This window comes from Watersipora subatra, chromosome 4, assembly GCF_963576615.1.
Source record: "Watersipora subatra chromosome 4, tzWatSuba1.1, whole genome shotgun sequence".
In the NCBI taxonomy this organism is placed as follows: domain Eukaryota; kingdom Metazoa; phylum Bryozoa; class Gymnolaemata; order Cheilostomatida; family Watersiporidae; genus Watersipora; species Watersipora subatra.
In genome coordinates, this window is record NC_088711.1 from 15,383,641 (window position 1) to 15,397,564 (window position 13,924).

The 13,924-nt window shown below is 34.4% G+C and overlaps 1 protein-coding gene across 1 annotated transcript in view; it reads right to left on the reverse strand.

Annotated features, from left to right (window-relative positions):
* Positions 1-10,320: 10,320 nt before the first annotated feature.
* LOC137393378 (B-cell receptor CD22-like) overlaps positions 10,321-13,924 on the reverse strand; it is a 28,017-nt gene continuing 24,413 nt past the window's right edge. Inside the window, exons 17-18 of the mRNA XM_068079908.1 lie at positions 12,569-12,760; positions 10,321-11,019 (exon numbers count right to left, since the gene is read on the reverse strand). Of these exons, the coding sequence (XP_067936009.1) occupies positions 10,853-11,019; positions 12,569-12,760 (359 nt within the window). The 3' untranslated portion in view covers positions 10,321-10,852. The remainder of the gene's footprint in view (positions 11,020-12,568; positions 12,761-13,924) is intronic.

Below are 13,924 nucleotides of genomic sequence, written 5' to 3' on the forward strand. Positions count from 1 at the left end.
GTATTCTTGTGTATCAACATGTACGAATTTGCAGTAAACGTGGTTAAGGGTGTATATACATGTGTCTGACACCTGTGAAACACCTGAATACACATGTCTGTACAGGGAGAGCATACCACTGTTTACCCCATATGCTACAGTAGCTCTTGTGTTTTAGTGATGGACAAACCATGAAACATGTTTGAACAGTTTAGTATGTAGGAACACAATATAGTTTCTTCGTGTGTCATAAATAATGTGTTCCAACTCAATGTCTTACTGTTTTCATCACAGCGAATCAGTGAAGTTCGTTTAATTCCCAATGCTCCACTGACTTCACTAACTGATTTATTGTTGTTTCTGACTTCATGTCTAGCAGAGTTAATTAGCTCAGTTGTATATGTAGATGCTATTGTTTCCCCCCCCCCTGTTGGTAATTTTTAGGCATGTTGTCTGCAAATGATTGTACAAAACAAGAGCTGTGTGATAGGTACAAATACTATTATTGCTATAATAGTATTGAAATGTATTTTCTAGCAGCAATGCAATTAATTTAATGTTCATTTTCTAATTACAACATTTAAAAAACTCACATCTACTAATCACAATCAATGGTTGGTGCAAAACAACATCCACTCTTGCTTTCCTAGTTATTGATAGATAATTATTGGACTGATACATCTACATGTATATTAGTAAATTTACTAGTAGGCCTGGTAGTAGTAGTAACAATTTAGACTTAACATAGAAGCTAACAAATTAAGCAGTTTATATCATATGCCTTGCAGCACAGGGTAATGTGGACATGTCCACTTTACCCCAACTTATCTTGACAACATCACCCCATCTTGTATATTACTACAAATTTTGATAAACCTCAGTCATTGTCAGAAGCTGCCTTCTGACAATCAATAGAGATAAACAACACAATATGCTTTGTTTGTGTACATAATGCCCCAAAATTTCCAACAACATTCACATTATGTAACCCAAGTAGTAAAACTCAATTAAAAATTACTATTTATATGATAGATATTAAGATGCTTACAGATTGATGTATGATGAATAAAGACTTCCAAATCAGCATGTGGCTTCTTCTAACAGGAAAAGGAAAGGTTTTATAATATGAAACAAGTGGAATTGGTTATAAATTTTAGCTAATAATTTAACTGTCCACTTTTCCCAGCCGTCCACATTACCCATTTCTCCCCTACTTTTCATTTACCCTCTTAGTCCCGATCCTGAACTTTTCGAGCTACATGTACAGTCAAAAAAGCTTTAGGCCCGATAGTGCCGGGCTACAAAAAAAACTACCTTTACATTGAAGCAACCAACGATTGACAACGTTGCAAACACCATTTTATTGCTATGGCAATGTTTAAGGAACAGTTTATGGTTGGTTAGAACTAACCTGAAGGCCCAATGCCATGAGATTTGGCAAATCAATGTGATCACACTTCCTTTGTGATAACTGGGATATGCATGCATTCGACCAGTCCTAAACCTGATCACTTTGGTGTTCAAAAAACGAGTTTACTATTAAACAACGAGTCAATCACAGCATTGAACCAGCTGTTTTCAGGGTTTTTCAGATTTATAAAAATTCATGGCTCAATAGAATTCATAAAGATTTATAGCTCAATAGAAAGTTTCCAAGCTAAATTGCATATTTATTTTCACATTTTTTTTAGTTTCTCTTTTTTGTATGTATGAAATGGCTTGTTTGTTCAATGCTTCTTCGTTGCCATTTTCTGATGTTGAAGGTCGTCACAGCTCAGGCAGCAATGATGATACAATGCATCTTCAAGGTAATCCTACTCATCCGATATTTGTACTTGGAGCAGTCAAGTAACTCTTGTAATGTTACTTGGCTGCTCCAAGTACAAATCTGGAAGATCTTCAAAACTGCCTCTTACTGAGGCTGATTTTGAAGCATACAGTACAATGATGGCTGCTCATTGACTTCATAAACTGAAATGCATTTGAATAATAATATAACAGCTGAAAGAATTTATAATCAAGTTAAAAAGTAGAAATAGGAAAACTTTTCAAAAGTTAAAAGAATGTGATGTTCTAATTAATTTTGTTACAGTTCACTCTTACCATTTTTTATTATTATTTTTTACTGGTTTCATGCCCAGTACTGGTTTTTACTTTTAAGATAATCTTTTGCTGTTGCTCCAACCACATCCACAGCTCACCTATCCGATATGTCAGTACATGACTCATCCGATATGTCAGTACATGACTCATCCGATATGTCAGTACATGACTCATCCGATATGTCAGTACATGACTCATCCGATATGCCAGTACATGACTAATCCGATATTTCAGTACATGACTCATCCGATATGTCAGTACATGACTCATCCGATATGTCAGTACATGACTCATCCGATATGTCAGTACATGACTCATCTGATGTCAGTACAGGACTCATCCGATATGTCAGTACATGACCCATCCGATATGTCAGTACATGACTCATCCGATATGCCAGTACATGATGATTCGAATGCTAATCCACACTTCGAAGCAATTTACAGCAGTGAAAGTTCTGAGTATGACACAAGTGCGTTTCACATTCTTTCAACAATTACTATTGACTATTTACTCAACATTATGATTCTGAGTAACTATCTCTAACCTCCTTCCTGAACTAATCATTTTCTACAATAACCTTAGCAATCTCATTAACCCATTATATCTGTCGGTGTTTGTTCAGGTGAAGACAATAATGTTAGAAGACAACCAAGACGAGCTAGAGGTTGTGGGAGCAATCGCAGAGGCAGGTACAATGGTAGGAGCTGGTGGTATTAGAAGAGGCAGACAGAGAGGTTTTGGAGATGGTTGGAAGTCAAGGCGAAGGCAGGCTTCGGGTAGGTCTTGTCAAAAATGTTGTTGACATAGTTTTACTAAATTTCAAAAAATTGCTCAAATCACCAAAATATTTAAATTACCAAATTGTAAGTTTTACAATTTTTTATGTGTTTGACAGGGGATAATAATCAGAGAGGTGTAGGCAGGCCATATCATGGTGGTGGTGTTAAAAGAGACAGAGGAAGGCAGAATCATGGTGGTGGTGTTAGAAGAGGCAGAGGAAGGCAGAATTAGGGTGGTGGTATTGCTGCTGGTGGTGGCAAGAATCCCAGACAGGGACAGACTGAGGGTAGGTTGGGTCCAGAACTCGTATTAATACTAGTTTACTGCATTTAGATTAAGTTATCACTACGAAAGTTGAATGCAATTTGTTATTATTATTTACAAGAAAATTATATATGAATGCAATTGCCATTAGAATTTGAAAATTGCTGGTAAGGTTATTTCTATCACACATAAAATGGTTGCTGTGTTTATTTGCTTAGATACATAGAAATGGGCCTAAAATATCGAGTTAAACAATCCAGATATTGCCTTCACTGCTGCACCAGGGATCAAAGTTTGAATGGCTCCAGAGGCTTCTATATTGAACTACTATGAACTATTGCTTCAAGATGAAATTATTGAATTTATACGAACAGAAACAAACAGGTACAGAGCTGCAAAAAATGAAAATTGTGCTGACATAACATTAAACGATATCCCAGGTCTTTGGCATTGTTATGCTAACTGGCATTATTTGCAAGTCAACCTTTAAGTCATGTTGGGCGACTGATTATCTAACAGCTATTCCATCCTTCTCAAAAATCATGTCAGGCGACAAGTTTCTGAGAATTCTAAGTGCTTTACATTTCTGTGACAATAGTATGGAGTCAACAAACCGATATCAAAAAAATCAAGCCTGTGGTTGATCGACTCATGGCAAGGTTTACAAAGGTTTGTACTTTATCCCAACATGTTTTGATAGACGAAACACTGTTACTTTATAAAGGGCGCCTATAATTCAAATAATATATCACGAAGAAAAAAACATGATTTGGCATGAAGGGTCATGTGCTGACTGATGTTATGAGCAGCCCGTAAAGCAGATCAGGCTATGTACACAAATATAATTGGTATACATAGCCAGTAAAGATATATATATATCTATATATATATAACATATATATATATATCTATATATAGATTATATGTATATATATAACATATATATATATATACATATAATATATTTATAACATGATGGCCAACTTGTAATGATTTGTAATGTAATTCTTACACTAACAATCTTTACATTTTTACCTTTTTATTCTTGTTACATAGCACCTGTATTATATTACTGTGGTTTACATATCATATTATAAATATACATATCTATATGTCAAACTATGCACAATTATGTGATTCTAAACTATTGTTACTACTAGCTAAGTCACTTTCAATACTACAACGACGAATTAAAGAATATCACTCCATTTGATTGGTTGGTTGTTGACTTTTTCCATATTACATTTTGGGCATTTTCTGTTTGTTCATTAGAGCATCAAGTTTAAACACAGGTTTTCATTGGACAACATTGGTCTTATCAATCTATTATTGCACTATAAAATTCTACAGCGCCACAACAGTATGTACAAAGTAGATCGCAACATGTGTGCGATCTACTTGGTACGTATCGCATATGCGTTGCGATACGTTTTTTAGCATTTCCAAAAAACTTAAAATGTGACAACACTGTTTTTTTCCATCATTGTTTATACATGTATATATACATGTACATATACACTACAGGTGAACTAGTGAGCTGGCCACTGAATAAATTTTGAAATCATGGGTATTGACCAGCATTCCTTGACAAGACATTCAGCGAGAGGTTGAATGATACATTTGTGATACGTTGTTCAAATGAATGAGAAAACAGCTCACAACCTTTTGCGTCATAACTAGCTACAGGAAATTTGTCAACAAACTCCAGCAGCTGAATATTTTTAATCGAACATTTAACAAACCTTGCTAATCACCAACTGCACCTGTTAATATTGTGATGCATGATTATTCAACAGGAACCTGCATCGGTAGTGGCACTAAGGATTAAATAAGTGGCAAGAGATAGAGCCTTAAAATAATCAAGGGCAAAGAAATTCAAAAAAGTAATAGAAGTCTCATGGCAATCCAAACGAATGAAAATTCAGGAATTGCAGATATTATTAATGCTTTTGGAGTTGTTGTATCTTCATCTGTTATACTATAAACTGGAGTAGACAACTGCCATATCTGATGTATAGGATTCTGAGAGCCATCTACTGTACTTATTCACTATGTACATAGATAGAGTTAATTTCTAGCCTGCACATAAATAATTAGCACCAACAAAGAGTATTCAAACAGTCATCCACAAAGTAGTGCACAAATTCTTCGTTATTCATTCAATCTGCATAATGAAGTCAGGAAAATGACCCGCAGAAAATTCTAATTCCAGTGATATAAATTTTCCATCAGTATTTTGAATGTTGCAGGAATAACCAAAAGCAAGAAGTTTAAAATTTTAGCACTATTACAATATTGACTACGAAAATCAGCCAGCATATTTAAAGTTTTGCGTAAAACTAGACAATAAGTATATCGTATAACCCATATAATTCAAGTACGCTTTTTCATCAAAACATAAGTAAGTCTTCAGAAATTATCTGTCTAGTGCATTTAGTTTAGGAAATATTCATTCAAATTTGAAGTAAAATCCAGTATGCTAGAAGTTACTAAGTCAAATCATGATTATTGCAAAACCAAAAAACTTTACACGAAGGCCTGGAGTATGTCTTCAAACACAATATGAAGATGTCATGACCTTTGTTCATAGAAGATCTGTTTAGGGTGGTTTAGTTTGATATGAGCTACATCACATGTGTCAAACTCACGGCCTGCCGGGCGACATCCGGCCCACCTTGTAATCAGATCTGGCTCGCAAGATCATTTTACATTATTGTTATTCGAGGCCCATTGATGTGAAGCGCTGATTACATAATACTGCACAGATTTACAGATCCCATCATGCAGCGCTTTAGCTGTCTTACTGCATACTTCTCAATTAAATTTAACCTAAAGTTTGTTTCAGAATGATGTTTTTGTCTGTTTTTATCCATGTTTATGTTCCAAAAACATTTAGTTTTAGTGTGTTTATCCTGTGCGGCCCAGGACCTAGATTGTGTTTTGAATTTTGGCCCCTTGTAAAATTGAGTTTAACATCCCTGAGCTAGATGTTCGCACACAGTGTGGTACTACTCGAAGCAGTCCTTCTGGTGCATGTAGCAGCTGCAGTGTTTACATTTGAAATGGGTTTGATATCGCTTATCAGAAGTCCTGCATACTTTTTAGTTTCTTTTGTCTGCAGAGTAGACAATGAGGTGCTGCTGACTTTAGCTGCTGTGGTCAACGACTTTGTTCGGAAATGGCCTTACTCATTTTTAACTCCTTGGGTTCATCACCAGCAATTGCTTTAGAGCAGAATTGATCTGTCTGAATGCATTTGAAATTCAAAAATGGCATCTTTTTATTTGGTTGGCTCAGCACTTACAGTATGTGTTCTCCACCTGTAACGCCTACAAAAGTCACAGAAACACTCTCTTTTACCACTTCACTCCTCACAGTCTTGTGTGAACACTGACAATAGTAACTCACAGCTTGATCCAGGTAGCCGCATTCATTCATTCATTCATTTGTTATATGAATTACATGAAATATTATCAAAACATCTTACTTCCCATTCAGGAACACTACATCCGTTTACATCTAGTTCACTTTTTTTGCCATCATTCTCTAGTTAACTGTAAAGACTAGCTGCACTACTGCTCCTCTGTCCGCCATTTTGTATTCCAATGTTAATTAGGTTCATGAACAATCCTTTATCTAGTGCTTAAAACATCATTTACTGTCGGGTTTACATGAACACAGGCTAAAATAATCTCTACACAATGCATGCGAACCAAGAAAATCTAAATCTATTCACTTGAGGCTACAATAAAGAAAACCCAACCCATTCACCCTCAATGTAAAAAGTCCTCGCGAGAGGTTTTCTATCTGAAATGAATTGTCTGCAGGCCCTTCACAAGTGCTTATCGTAGTGAATGAGTTGAAATTTTCCTAGTTCATTCTGATTATTCATTGATGTGCTTTGTTTTTGTTTTGGCTCTCAAATTTAAAAATATAATTGGTTGAAGCAAACCTCCCCCTCGAACTATAGAGCGGGTATCCAATTTAAAAAAACAGTCTTCATCTCACGACCAACCAGGCAATTGATGGTTATGAGTCTATGAGGTTATGAGTTATAAGTCTTGTTGAAAGCAATCTTTTATCCTAATCTCTAACTCTAGTTTCGGACAGATTAACAGAAGCCGTTCTTATTATAGAAAGGATATATTTTATTTTAGTCATGTACAATATTTTTTCTTTGTTGCGCAGACCTTGTTGTGGAGAAAAAAGGAAACAACATCGATGTAAATTGGCATTGAAGGTATGCACTGCAATTTACTTAAACGTAAAATCGCCGTAATCATGAACCCGGAACAAACCATAAGTGATAAAAAAAGGAAAAGTCATCGATACAAACCAATAATACCACAGTTACTGTACTGTCAATAGATCAAAGAGTTAGATCTAATTGTTTTCATTTTGAAGGCCGATGGAATGCGTTTGAGAAGACCCTGGCAAGGATTATGCTATTTACATGTATTTTACACCTCGTATGACATAAAATCCCTATAATAAAGTAAATGATCTCAGAACGGATTAGTTACATTGTAGAAGCATTTACTATATTTAGATAAAACTGTAGCCATTACATTTATTGTTGATTATATGCACAATAATACTTCATATGTTGTTGATTTTGTTAAAAGCTGTGCAATTTGTACGCACATGTATATCTATGGAAACTTGGCTAATTGGTCCCTGAAGCATTTTTTCGATTAAAAAATTACTTCCATTCTTAACACCTACAAAGTGTTAGCAAAATGAAAGTTTTAGTTAAATGATCAAACTGTTATAATTACATACATTTGCTACAGTTGCTTGCATCTACGTGTATCTGTACTCCCAATTATAAGTATTTTTTCCAAAGAAGGCAGATATATTGTTTTGTCTATTTATGTGATCTTTTGTCGACTGCCAATCATATTACCCAAATCATGTTACCCAGGTTTTCAGTGTTTGGCCAGGCTTTTATTTCTACCAAAATTTTATTGTTATAATAACATCAAATACAGAATTATTTGCTCTGCCAGTATATATTATATTTATGAGCACGGCTCTTGGCGAAACACTGTTTTAGTTCTACAGTTTTTGAGCTTTTAACCAAGGCCAGTGCTCTAAGAAAGTAAGTTTCTTCCTTACGGTTGACTACATTCTGGCACTACACTGCTGGGTTTATAAATTAAACGTATTTGCATTAGATTTTACTGCTAAAGTTGAATAGCTATTTTCCAAATAAAATTTCATGTTTTTACAACTTCATTTCACACAAACACAAGACTTCTATTAGATTTCCTGTGGTAACAGTCTCGTCCACTCAAAATAAAATTTATTGACATCATAAAGCTTGTGGCATTACGTGTCTAGGTTGTTGCAAATTCTTGCAAGCGGTACATTATTTACAACAAGTGGTGCGATATAAAGGCATTTATAAAAATTAAATGTACCTGATTTCACGTCATCAATCATTGGAAGGCAATGCGTCGTAGATCAAAAGCAAGAGACCACGTTGCTCAAATGCATGGAAACCTGCAACTTCCGATTACCTAATAGTCACACCTGGCTCAGGAAACTAATAACAAAAAGCAATTAGAGCCGGCTTCGTAGATCCAGTTCGAAATATAATTATGAACTAGCCTAGGTCTTTAGCCTCATTGTAATCTAGTGGTTTACTATAAACTTATTTGCATTGCTATACTATTGTTTTCATATCATATTTTTAACATGCAGTATGAAACCACAAAACAACAAAATGCGAAATGATGCGAACAGTCTCACTAAGACAGCTTGAGGTGCTCATCTGTATGATGCAAGATATTTTTTATGTAGATACAACAAGTCTTCATTTCATATCAATCATAATTTGGTTTGTTACCATATTTATTATTTGTCACACAATCACCAGAAGTTGTGAATATAACGTAATGCAAAAATGGAAATTATCTTATCTTTGTTTTAGCAGGAACTGCTTGACTTTTGACAACTTTCAGATGAGCTTGGTTTTATTCACATAAAATAATATTGCAGAATTAGTGTAATATTGTTACATTATATTAGTATCATTATTAATATCATATTAGTGTGAATATTAGTAAAATAATATTCTAATATGAGTGAATATTAGAATATTATTACTGGTCCATTACGTTTCTTGCAATAAATTTCAACTGAGCATTTTGTAACACTGAGTATACGCAAAAAAAATTGCTAACATATTTTTATCTAAAACAGGTACTAATTACGATAGGTTCTTTAGAAGTTTGGTAATCTGTAGGTATAGGAATCAAGGGTTCAAGTTACAACACATTGAGTTCCAAGCTATTTACATGTACCTGAATTTGCCATGTATTTCATTCTGCCACCGTAAATGCTTTAAGTTAAGTTGCTACTCGTATAGGTGTCTAGCAACAAGCATTGTCATACTGCTAAAGCTTACCCATTTGTGAAAACCATGTCTGGATAGGTAACCTTGTCCTTTTTTTGTGGTTGATGTCGTTCTAGAGCTCTATCAACTATCACTAAATATGACAAACTCTTACTACTGTTAAAAATATGAATGCTCCACTATCAAGCCGATTCCCTTAGATGTATCTAGCTAAATAATTCATAGCTTCTGTACTTTGTCATAGTAGCTGCAAATGTTGTTGTGGCACTATTCCAGCATTTCAGCAATATTAAAGTCTTTCCATCCAATTTTTATATTCATAATATTTTTATATCTATTTAATGAAATATAAAATTATTACTTAAATGAGAAATAATACGCAAAAGGTATGATTTATTCATTTTTATTATGCGAATTTATATGAAATATTGCACAAGAAGCAATGAAAATGTGTAATTTTCAAATGTACGATTATACCAGCTCAGGCCAAGGGAGAGAATTGAAACTAGGAATAACAGAAATACAAAAAAATGCTGTTTCATGGTAAAAGTTGAAAGAATCAGTCGCACAGCATTAAATTTACTCACAAAACTTTTTGTTTTGTTGCTAATGTTAGAGATGACTCAGTTATGGTGAGTGTGGATTATGTTTGAGTACTACAGCATGCTAATAATTTTGAATAGATGTCACTACAAAAAATGGATCTCTTTTTGCTTTTTCAGCTCCTAAAGAAATCAAAACCATATTCCTCTAAAAACCGAACAAAATTTCATTTCTATTCATTCTCATAAACAATGTCTTGCTAAGTAAATAAGAGTGTTTCATTACATGATGAGCAATGTTTATTTATGAAAGATACATGGTAAGGCCAACAAGTAGAAGAACTATTTACAACAAAATGATTCCATAAAATGAATAATTCTATAATTAGCACCGTAATTCTCACGTATAAGTAAGATGGAGTCGTTGGTACCTTCAAATCGGCAGCAGTGGGAGAGCAAATAAACATATCGTGTATATACCAGTGATAGTTGGCTAGACATAGAGATAGGCTTTATTGTGTTAACGCAAAGTCATTTGCAAGTCAATGAAGGTACATGATAATAGACTAGTTTATATGATTGCTTCATTATATTGTAAACATGCTTGGCATGTGATCATTTTTCCCCATCAATGTAAATCGCTATTTGAGGTTCGATCGACAGTCGTGTCAGTGTTTATCATATGAGATGTTTGGAACATCAGTAGCGAGATTGGCAGGTGTTGAGCAAAAAGTGAGACTGTTTTAGTCATTATTAAGTTTTGAAAGACCAGAAGACCTCCCAAACTGATCGTTGTCCGTCTGTTTTATCTGACTAGTCACTAGACAATAACTTCATAAATTACTTTCTTCACTCGGCTGTCCGGAGTAGAGTAACCACTTTCACTAGTATTTGACAGCCTCGAGTATGGCTGACTCTCACCTCCTGTGATTAAGGATAAATAACTGTCTTTATCGAAGACTGGCAGCTGATCAAGTGTGTCTTGTTCTGTAACATAAATATTTCTCTGTATAGTTTCTGCTAAATAATCAGATGAGGTTTATACACTGGCTGCAAACAAAACTTTAGAATTATATAGAGCAGATAAAGCAAATAAATGATGCAGGGGCAATGGTTCGTGTGCCAAGAGTTCTTTTTTTTTTGCACTTGGTAATTGGTCTCCAAAGATTTCCAGAACTTTTATTGTTTTATTGGACCTAATTTTTGTATTTATTCTGTACCCCTAACATCCTAGATCAGCTATGTATGACCAAATGGTGGATCTATATCTGGGTCGTTGTAGCTTTTTAGTGGATCTTTCAAGTTGTCTGTCAAAAAAGATTTTTGAAGTGTCCTTTTTAATTTGGCTTAAAAAACATTTTTGTAAGCTTCTTTTAGATCTTTTGTAAATTCATTGTTTTCAGCAATGAATTTTGTGAAAAGAAATCATAAAACATGACTCGCAAATACTCATCTTGATAACTTTGGGAGTTGCTGTAAGTAGCACGAAAACGTATTTAGATAGTATTGTAAAGTCAAAGCCCACTCATCATTTTTCTCACTGATATCAAACATATTTATTGCAGGACTTTTATTCACGGATTTGTAGACAAATTATGTGTATAAACAAAGTTTTTAAAAATATTATTTGATACCTTGTTTTAAGATGTACACAAATAATTGCATGTTTATGCATGGTAAAGAATAGTGCACGTTTTCAGCTCATTGTGGATCTTTAATTTGTCAGATTTGGCTCTAACTGATCATGGCGAAAATCATTTGGCCATCCCTTTGCTAGAAGATGGGACAAAGCCTCTCTCAAGTTGCTTTGTGGGCTCATAATTTCATTTCAAATTGGTGTGCACTTGTATAACAGGTATGTTTCCAATGTATGTTGCCAACCGTCGGGTTGTATGTGTTCTAACAGCTGTATAGTTTTTCATTACCAATATCTTTTGAAAAGTTTTTCTATGATTAGTAGATATAGAACATCAAACTTTTAACCCGAGTAAAAGCATGGCTTTTCTGCTTCTGACACGATTTCAGCTGGTTGTGCCTTGCTAGGGGCTTCAGCTCTATATAAGCCATGTAATTCTATCAGAAATATTTTGTGACCCGACTGCAGCATACTTGAACTGAACAACTATTGCCATATTGGCTTAAACAAACGTTCATTCAGACTCTGATGGATTAAATAAAAAGTTGTCTATCTTTCATGATGAAATGAATGAGAGGACAAGTCATAATAGTACAATTTTTTACGAAATATGTACAGTTTCCTGATTAATACGCAGCTAGCTCACCAATCTTCTTTTTGATTTGCTAAAAAGGCACTTGATGAAACATGTTAAAAATTCTTCTTAATTTTGCTTCGAAAGGCTTGCACGAACTAAAAAGGTATAGTCAGTGAGGGTACCATTGAGCAAATGACTGGTGAAGGGAAGACAACTCCAAGTTTAATTGCACAAGTTTTAAAATTCTTTCATTGCTAATGATTTTCAGTTCTATTTTAGAGACGTTAAAACATTTAGCATTTTTCAGTTAAAGCCTGTCTTACCCGTGTTATCAGAATTTGAATCGTTAGGTGGACTATCCATTCTCTGCATGGGCAGGTCGAATCCATCATCAACCGGTGGTGGAGGTATGTAAGGCTGTTGTTCGTTAAACATGTTCACATATTTCACATTTGCTTTTGGTTTCTTCTGCACAGACGCATAAACACAGTCAAGATTGTCAAAGTCCTCTTGCACTGAAATATCACCATGAATACATTTAATTACATATCAATTATTATTTTAACCATTTAATTGTAAGAGTTGGGCTACAAAATGAAGAACTGAGGCTAGGGCAAGGTGTGATGGCAGATAACAAGTGGGCAACACGGAATTGCTAACATATTTTTGCTTATTACTTCATTATAATTGGCTAGTAGAATTCATAGCAACTCAACTTTTTCTAATTGTTTCAGTGTGTTTACAGTTCAACTTTTGCTTTAGCACAGTGTTCGATACTTTTTTACAATTCGAAAAGTTTTGAAAGCTTTGTTCTTAAAATCCTCTGTGATATTACCCATTAAGTACTCCAAATGTCGACATCTTAAAAACACACTTCAGTTGTTTTCTAGTGCGCTCCAATCTCTATTGCTCCTGACTGTAACATTTATTGCCAGCCTTGGTCAGTTATTAAACTCGTTTGCTTTTTTACTATGCAGAGGAGCCTGATAATAACAATCATCACTCAAATTATAAATAACACATATTGCTAGAGCATTATTGGTTGACATGTGCTACTGGCAGCTATAATGAATCAGCTCTTTAGGTCATGTCAGCGGTGATACGAGACATGCGCTGTAGTAATACTTAGAATAGCTCAATAACTTTAGCCTTACAATAAATAACCTACAGTAACAATAACCTACCTGTAGATTTCATAAAACGTTTGATGAGGAATTCACTTTTGGTTAGAATAACTTTTTAATGTGAAGAAGATGCTGGATGTTGTATGCACAAAACTTTTTCAATTTGGTGATTTGGACACGCTGGGATAAAACTCTTATCAAATTTATTTGCTGGCTAAATTTTGTTTCATCTTAGTTTACCAGTAAAATAATTTTGCATCAGTGTGGATGATGCTTGATACTGTAGCAATCAAGCATCATCCACACTCACCATACCTGAATCATCTCGAACATTAGCAACGAAACAAGAAATTTTGTGAGTAAATTTAATGTTGTGAGACTTTTTTTAACTTTTATTATGAAACAGTATTTTGTTTTTTTTGGTTTTTGCTACTCCTAGTTTCAATTGCTTTCCTTGGCCTGAGTTGAAAATTACACATTTTCGCTGCTTCCTGTGCAATATTTCATATAAATTCGTTAATAAAAATGAATAAATCATACCCTCTTCATATTATT